This window comes from Tigriopus californicus, chromosome 5, assembly GCF_007210705.1.
Source record: "Tigriopus californicus strain San Diego chromosome 5, Tcal_SD_v2.1, whole genome shotgun sequence".
Taxonomy (NCBI): domain Eukaryota; kingdom Metazoa; phylum Arthropoda; class Copepoda; order Harpacticoida; family Harpacticidae; genus Tigriopus; species Tigriopus californicus.
In genome coordinates this window covers 8,133,293-8,142,456 of record NC_081444.1, presented here as the reverse complement: position 1 = coordinate 8,142,456, position 9,164 = coordinate 8,133,293, and the positions used below count along the sequence as shown (strand labels likewise).

Below are 9,164 nucleotides of genomic sequence, written 5' to 3'. Positions count from 1 at the left end.
TTACCCTGAACTATGTCCAACTATGACAAAACCTGCTTGATATTTTTATGGTTTGATGTAAGACCTCTATCAGACTACCGGAACCTAAACCAATCCTACCACACACTAATTTGATATCATTAGCATAAAAAGTGGATACTAGCTTCACTACCGGTGTCATTAGGATTGATTGAATCAACGAATCACCTTCCGGATGTCGCTATTGGTAGTTACTCATGTCCCACGATCTAGAAATCATACTTCAGCCTTGACTCTTCCTGGGTACTTTCTTTATTAATGCTTTTATCACCCAGATTTTATTACCCAGATGAGCCCGTGTTCTTGCTTCTACCAAGCTCTTTGATGGAACCTCTTAGATGGAAAATCTTCACGTTTGACACGTTGTCAAATAAATCTTTGATTATTGTTAAGCAACAGATCAGGAGCAGGACCTTTGTTTTCAAAGTGCAAAGGTGAGTTTGTAAACGCTTGTACCTCTGATCTGAGTTAAGGCTTGGTCGTTACCGAAAATAAGCAAAACTTTGGCAAGTGTATTTTCATACCAGTCGGTTAATTGGTTCTCTATTTGTGAGTGTGAAATTAGCGTATAAAAGTTAGACATTTCAACATGGATTCTGAAGAACAATTAACAATGTACGTACATTTACAACGAAATCAAGGTCAATGCTCTTAAAGGTATAAATGCATTATGGGCTTACACAATTACTATTCTGAAATTTAGGCAAGCGTTGGTACGAGCAAACGAACTTGCCTTCCAACGGCAGTGATGCAAAATTGGCGTTCCAAACTGGTTTTAACGAAGCTGACCTCTCCTCATAAAGCAATGTGAAACATAGATAACTTTATATATAGATCGATCAAGGGCGCTGCGATCGCATGTTTTCGTCTCAGCTGTCGCTGGTGGAAAAACTGTTTCATTCGTAGTCAAGCTACTTAGGACAACTATGGTGCAAATTTGAATCGTTGACGGCTCGTCCAAATTCAGAGTAGAAACCCCTAATATGACTCCTTGTCAAGCAATTGCTCTCGTCCAGCACGCCTCATAAAACGGGTTTGAGTAAGTTGTCCGACCACATTTTTAAGAACGAAATTTTGAAGAGGTTAAAATGGGGCTCAAGTTAAAGTTTTCATCCATGTGGTGGAAACACTTAACTGAAACGCAAGGAACAAGCCTGAGTTTAGGCTGACCTCCAGAGGTGTCCGATTTACCTTGTTTACGTATAGGCGCAATCATGTCACCCACATTCAAGCACATTGTTGGGAGATTGAAACGAAATTCCGAATGCCTCATCATTGCGTTGCAATTTCGGATACATTTTGTTACACTTTCGAGATTTTCGAGATGCGTTGCTAAACAAGGGCAATCAATAGAGTACATGATTTGCTCTACTAATGTCCAAATCTTTTTTTGACATGTTACGTGTATTATGCCCTAAAAAGCATGTTTTTTTTTATTCTACCACTCTTTCTACCTGTATATTTGTAAGATTCAAAAGAAATTAAGATTAAAGAGGAATAACAAACGTTTCATGATAATAATTCAACTTGCCTGAAGCGAGATTTAACGAAATATCTTTGTCCCATTTCCACCAGCGTCAGCTGACCTGAAAACATGCTCATGTGGTACAGCTCCTGTTGAACTTAAGCATTCTAGTTATGGTTTTCTATGATGTGAAAGAAGGATCAGCTTCTCAAAAACGTATTTGAAGCCCCAAACTTGCATCACTGACACTAGTACGAGCAAACAACGAACCTGCCAGAGCTTGCTTAAACGTCCCCATAGATTTTTGCTTGGTATGATGAAAGGTATCGGGTCGTGGTATTATTAAAGAGATTTCCAGGGTTTATCCTTGGGACAAAATAGTGTTATTCCTAAACAGACCTACTGCTGTTGGTTTCTTCCCGACTCTGAAGATTCTGAAAGGACACGAGTGCCATTACTTGGTTACTCTATCTAGAAAGAAATGCGCTTAGTCGAACGTAAGATGGAAATACGTTTTCAAAGCAAGCAAAGGAGATACCAATTCATCCAAGCCGCCATATCGACACAACAACTATATTTCATGTCATGCGATGTCTAGCCAATGTCAGCAACCTTTTCGTTAAGCAGTGCCTTCTAGCGCTTGTCAACTTTCACGATGAAAGTTTCCTAAAGCGAGTTTTTTGGACGTCTCACCTTGAGGTTAGGCGTTTGAATACCATTCAGGATGAAAATGCACTGTCCATAGGCGTGAGACGATGCTACTTTTAGGCAACGTCCAAGCTTTAACTTGGAAAATCCCCGTGAACTCTGGGCGGGGACGCCAAGGTTTAGAATTGGAAACTTCAATTTGAGTCAATGCATTGATTTATTCTTCAAATGGTACTAGCCTTAGGTAACTACAATTGTGTATCTCAATTTTCAGGTAGGTGAAACACAGGACTTTAAAGTTATATTGCCGCGAAAAAATCAGCACATAAAAGCTGAAAATACGTGAGCTTCTGGCAAATGATTATTCTGCGAATAAGGTAAAACTACATGCAGTCGTCCGATCGGGCTAAGAATTGAAATACGTACTGAACATCTAAATTGTTATTGTTCGACTTGGGAGTCCCCGTCCAGATATTAGGCGTTCATGCTCTAATGAGGAAAGAGCATTTAAAGAGCTCGGCTCTAATTATTTATCAGAGGTCATGAAGAAAGACTTGTTATGGATAGAACTTGAGGCTTTGTTTTAGAATGGATGCGCAAATGAAAATTGTAGTGAGATGCTACTTTGTACTCCGTACTACGTTAACCAAAATCCCCTACACAAAACGTTTTGTCTGAAATACAATACCAATATGTTACAAACACTACTCACTGAACTTTGAGTGGCCTTGTATATTTATGTAATTTTGAGCCAATTGATAAAGGAGGTTGCTAGAAATTAGATTGACTAATGTATTTTAGAAGATTTCATGAACCGACTTGAAGTTCATATAACTGAATTACAGTATACAAAGGTCCTCATGAAAAGAATGATTATCATTTATTGGTTGCTAACTGTCGCAACCAAAATTAACTATTTAACAGTTGTAACTTCTTTCAGAAGTTCAAATTTTGTCTTAAGTAGTTTCATTTTTATTCTTATGTCAAAAAATATAACGAATCAATAGGCCTCGGACAAAAAGGTGATGAAAATGGGCAAAATGGCGGAGAACAGGTGATTGAAAAAGGCCAAGAAAAAGCTATGATTTCAAAAAATATATAACCAAAATCACATTCGAAACAAGCAACCATAAACTGGTTATCTATCATCTTCTGACTCATTCCGTTGCCGAATCTTATGATCTGCCACAGTAGAAGAGAGGTGTGCTACTTACATAATGAAATGGGAATAAGAACATACACATGGTTGAATACTAATTCATTTTTGCACAATGAAACGCCCTGTTCAAATACGTACTTTAGAGCACGTTTTGAAATCCAATGGCGTCCGCCCGGCTCGCCTCAAGAACATCGATACGAGCGAAGTCGGATTGTAGTCATGGAGTGGACCTCTTTTGGTGGTTGACTATATATATTGTACTATATATTGATTAATGTCTCGTTCTCCCACTTTGAGTTCCTAGAGCGCCGTTCGAAGCGATGATCCACTAGAGTGAATGGGGTGGGGTGGGCATAAATTGCATATAAAATTACCTTAATTTGCCCAAAAATTCACAAATAAACTTACCAAAACATAGGCATCGACACGTTCTGAAGGTCTATAAGGGCCATTTTTGCACTTCAAATCAAGCCATATGTATTTGAAAATTTTCTGTCATAATCTTGTCTTGTCCACGCTGCCACTTAGACTGATCGACTGGAACGGCATCTTATAAGTTTGCATGATAAAAGAAACCGGAGACCAGCAACACCCTATCAATAATGTCAGAGTTCAATTGCTAAAGAACAATTTTGTTATTAAGGTTAAGTTTCATTATGTGATAGAGGTAAGATTACATTGTTTTCAAGATTCTTATAAATGATAGTAGGCCAATTACTCCAATATTAGTCATCCATCTCCCGACCATTAACCGTTCTATGAACCAACCTAAGATGCAGAATCTGGATACAGTAACCATTTTGAGGGGAAGTGTATTGGATTATTTCTACAAATCTGTGCTTTAATTCTGAATATATTATGGAAAATTCAGATGTCTGATTTCATTTCAAGGTTTGATCAAGAAAACTACTTAAATAATTCGACATTATAAGAATTGATAAAAAATTCAAGCCAAACGGGCCAAACATAATAGAACAGATGGTGTTTCTTCAATTCATGAGAACTATTTTTTGTTTGCTTTTTCACTGGCTTTTCTAACCGCTACAGGGAATGTAATCCCCAGTACTATTAAAATGAAAGGTTATAGTTCGTCCATTTATTACCTTTCAATCTTTATATGATATTTGGTCTACCAACGAATTTGAGTTGGTAGACCAAGCTAGTCCTTGAATGTAGGGTTGATCTGGAATGTTGCTTAAAAGTTTGTCCGAGTCTGAATTGAAAGATGCAACCGGATCAACAAGGCCTACGTATTCCCTACGAATATTAGAGGGAAGCATGTTAAACAATGAAGGAGCCCGAGAAAGAAGAGAAGTGGACTTCATTGTTCGAACTAGCCTGGATTCTCGAGGACTTGAAGGTGCTCTCAATACGCACATTAAGCCTCTACGGTCACTAGAATGGGTTGGGACAAAGCTCATAGATGCATGGATGGAAGACATACAGTATCAGATATACCTTTCGTACCTCATCTGAACACCGTACAGTCCCAACTTTATTAGTCTCTCCCAATACGAGAGCTCTCTCATTCCTGTGACGTTCCTAGTGAAACATCTTTGGACTTGTTCGACCTTTTGCAAACCTGCTGAACTCATTGGAGCCCAAATGGGTGAAGCATATTCAAGATGTGGTTGAACACTCGACTTGTACAGAGTTAGGATCGTGATGCTGTCTCTGAACTTAAATGTGCGATATATCCAACCACACATTTGTAAAGCTTTACCCACCTTCAACTGGATATGCTCTTTGAACTTTCAATTACACCTAAATCTTTCATAGATGAGACCTGCTCAATATGTATACGTCACTAAAGAATCCCTCCACTTTAACAATTTGCTTCCTATCATGAGTAAAGCTTCTTATCCAATTGAGAACCATGCCTTGGATCCCAATGTCATGAAGTCGATTCAACAAAAGGCCATGATCTACTTTATCAAAGGCCACCTTCGCAATATTTGAGGTGAGAGAAAACGGCCCATAGTTACTGGGGACCGACTTATCTCCCCCTATAAAAATTGGAACAACGTGAGCTAACTCTACTGAAGATGGAAGCTTGCCTTGATCCAAGATGCAACGCATCAAGTACGAGAAAACAGGAGCAAGAACCAGTGAGCATCTCACCAGAAACCGAGATGTCACGCCATCAGAACCAGGATAGCTCGAGAGTCTCAAGTCCTTGATAAAGTCCCTCTAAAGCATCTTGATCTGTATGAGTACAAGATCATCTAAATGCTCAAATTGACTAACATCATCAAGCTCAAGAGACTCGTCGTTAGAACAATGAGCTGTTGCTTCTAAACTCAGTGGGGTTGAAAACACACTAGAGAACTGATCTCCAAGCATGTTAGCCATAGCATCAACATTAACAATGGCTTCCCATTCAACCTCAAAAGGTCCAACAGGGTGTTTCATCTTTCTCTTACAGTTTGAAAAAGAGAAAAAAGCCTTGGGATTCGACCTGACCTCCTGAACCACCTTACTCTCAGTTTGTAACTGATCATTTTCGATGGAGCCCTTAATCTTACCCTGAACTACGTCCAACTTTTTTTGGAACTGTTCGAAGTGCTCTTCAGCCTTTTTTCCTGGTTTGCAACTCTTTTTGAACAAAGTCTTCCTATATTTTGTAATTTTAGTCCGTGTCCCACCTTTTGGAACACATTCAGAAATTGATAGATTGGAGCAAACTTCCTTAAAAACTGAAACTAATTTAGCAATGGCTGCATCTTTGGAAGGTTCCTCTTTCAGAATTGAAACCTGGTCCAGTTTTTCTATTCCTTCTATAATTAATGGCCAATGTCATCTTTAAACTTGAACTTTGCCAGACCGACCTTTTTGGCCGGTTTTTGAGTAATTGTCGACCCTATCTCAATAACATGATGATCTGACAGATTATCACTTGTCACATGGACATACTGGATCAGAGCAGGGTCATTGGAAAAGACCAAGTCCAGAACGTTATTTGCTCTAGTAGCTACACCAACATGCTGGGAGAAATTACGCAAGATCGCAAATTCTTCTAGCATTTCGAGCGACTGAGATGTCGATTTCGTAATGGGAATATGCCCATCGGGACTAGCCTCCCACTCTACAACGCTAGCCGGAAAATTGAAATCTCCTACGAAGAAAACTCTCGAGCAAACTGCCTTATCCAACTTACTTCCAGTGAATTGGAGAGCTGACATAAAGGAGCTTGCTGAACAAGAAGGGGGTCTATACATTGTTACAATAGACAGATCAAGCCCTCAGATATGACAAACCACGACCTCTACTTCTCCATTCGACATTTGTACATGATTAATGTGTAAGTCATTCCTAACATATAGGCATACCTACATCCCCATGTAGAAATATAGGATTTTCAGGAGGATTAGTATTGGCTATTGCACCCATTATAGTTGGTTAGAGTCATCAGTCATTTCTACTATATCATAATCCAACAGAAAAGCAAAGTTCGGTTATAGGAACAACCCGGCTTTAAGAACTTTTTTTTTCGTGATTTTTTGTAACGTTCCTATATCCGGATTTCAATGTATCCAATATGCTTGCTCAAAATCCTTAGTTAGACTTGAAGCAAGTCGACATTATACTCCAAATTCCAGTTGCTTTTTGTTTGCTCAACCATGAAAGGAAAAGTGGCATGCTTGATTTCCTTACGAGACATGACAGTGATGTCTATTTTTCCGTATGCAGTTGAACAAAATGATAATTCAGGATGGACTAGTTCGCGTCCTAAGGAAGTCTCATGTTTCAATTCTCCCCAAGGTTTATCGCTATTTTAAGTCCCTGACCATTACAAATGTATAATGCTCCTGGCATCAAGCGAACATCGGGATCCCACATCTTTGTCAACTTTTTTAGCATTCCACACATAGAGGCGTAATAAATCCAAGTTGAAACCTTTTTATCTCCAAATGGTACTTGTCAGAAAAACATACTAAGTAACCGATATTGTACAAATGTATCTACTATAAATTTGAATAAATGATATATGAGTGCATGAATAGGAATCGCTTTCATTCAATCAAAATATCAGACAAAAAAGACAGATTTAGATGCTGTCAACGTAATCAACGCTAGAGGTAAAAATATTCCAAAGTTATGAGAGATGCGTCCGCTACTAGACGCTTGGCAATACTTCTCCAGATCCTCGACTTCCCATCCAACATGGACGCCGTTCTTGCGATTCTCTTCTTCTAACCATTTCTCCAAGGGACGGAAATATTCACGGAAAGCCCCCGTGTCCATCTTGGGAGAACCAGTCATGTGCTTGATCACCTCCTTCCATGGTTTGGACGCCCCCAAACTGATCATTGACAACAGGCGCTCTCCAGCTTCTTTACTTCCTGTGGTAAAATGAGACAGAAAACTCTTTAGGTATGAGATAACCGAGTTAAAGAAGGCATGTGTTGACAAACGACAAAGTAAAACTTGCCATAAAAGTTGCAAAGATGAAGGGGCTTCTTAGGATCGTTGGGATCGTATTGGCCTGAGACTTCACAGAGCTCTTTGTAAAATTGGAACTCGTAAATGTGGGCCACAAAGTATCGAATGTACCCAATATTGGCAGCCACGTGATATTTCGCTCCGGCGTCAAAGTCCTCTTCTGACCGTTTAACGGGAGGTGCCACACCTTTTAAGAGCCAGATTGTGCTTGTACCGTTGAGATTATAATACTGCAGAGTCAAATCTACCTTGAATGTCCAATCGCAACTTAACCCAGTGACAGTTCATATCGGCCTTATCAGCCCATCCACCGTACATATCCCATCGATATTTGTCAATTAAATAACCGAAGGGCATGAATACTAATCGTTGCAAAGCTGTGTTAAACAACAAGTTAATATTCGTCTCCTTGTCAGTGATGTCAACGTCGTCTTTCATTAAACCCAGGCGTTGATAATACGAAGGTGTTCCTGGATAAAAATGGTCAATACTTCTCAGAATTTGAGCATGGTAAATCAAGATATTTCACATGAATCCCCCTTACCAACGGCCAAGGAAAGAATATCAGCCACGCCCTCGTGGAATCCCGCATTGGCTCCGTTACGATGCAAGTAGCTCAAATTGGCGTAACTCATTTGGTATTGAGTGTGTCCCATCTCGTGGTTAACGGTGATGAAATCTTCTTCAGTGACTATGGTGCATTGATTGATGCGGAAATCCTTTCCGTTGTAGAAATCCCAAGCAGACGCATGACAGACCATTTCCCGGCCGTCGTCCGGTTTCTCGATGATACTTCCATTCCAGAACTCTTCTCGCATGGGAGGCAATCCCATCGAGAGGAAGAAGTCTTCGGCCTTTTCGAACATGATTTTCGGCGTCCATCCTTGCTCGAACATGGCATCCGTTACATCGATGGCGGGTTTGTCGGGGAACGGCTTTAAGAAGCTTCCCAAATTGTTCCAGGACTGAGCCCACATGTTACCCAAGAGATGAGCCGGGATCGGTCCTTTTTCGTTTACCACATCCTTGCCGTATCTGATGAATTGATAACTCCCGATTTACTGTTTCTGCTGAATCACTGCAACATTTCTTTCAGGGACAAGGACAATGTCAGCACCTTGTTATAAGCATGCCTTGTTAATAAAAAGAGTATGAAATCTGATAGGCAATGTCCTGCATATCACTTGCAAGTTGGCTCTCCGTCTCCGAGTATGGTTAGTGTCTAAAGCTTTCCTGTCGAAAGGTCGGGGAAGAGAATCTAACCGAGGACTTCCCGGTTAGAAACCACTGCACCACGTCTTCTTCTTTGATCGAGCGATTGTTTGGTGAAGGCAATTAGTGTCAAATAATCTATACACCTTTATCTTGACTTACTTTTGGAACATTTTGTGACGCACATACGCATGTAATTGCTCGTACAGTGGTTTGAGG

At 39.9% G+C, this 9,164-nt stretch overlaps 1 protein-coding gene across 1 annotated transcript in view; it reads right to left on the bottom strand.

The window, feature by feature from the left end:
- Positions 1 to 7,238: 7,238 nt before the first annotated feature.
- LOC131880635 (angiotensin-converting enzyme-like) overlaps positions 7,239 to 9,164 on the bottom strand; it is a 3,111-nt gene continuing 1,185 nt past the window's right edge. Inside the window, exons 5-8 of the mRNA XM_059227313.1 lie at positions 8,278 to 8,768; positions 7,982 to 8,203; positions 7,719 to 7,920; positions 7,239 to 7,629 (exon numbers count right to left, since the gene is read on the bottom strand). Coding sequence (XP_059083296.1) covers positions 7,320 to 7,629; positions 7,719 to 7,920; positions 7,982 to 8,203; positions 8,278 to 8,768 — 1,225 coding nt within the window. The 3' untranslated portion in view covers positions 7,239 to 7,319. The remainder of the gene's footprint in view (positions 7,630 to 7,718; positions 7,921 to 7,981; positions 8,204 to 8,277; positions 8,769 to 9,164) is intronic.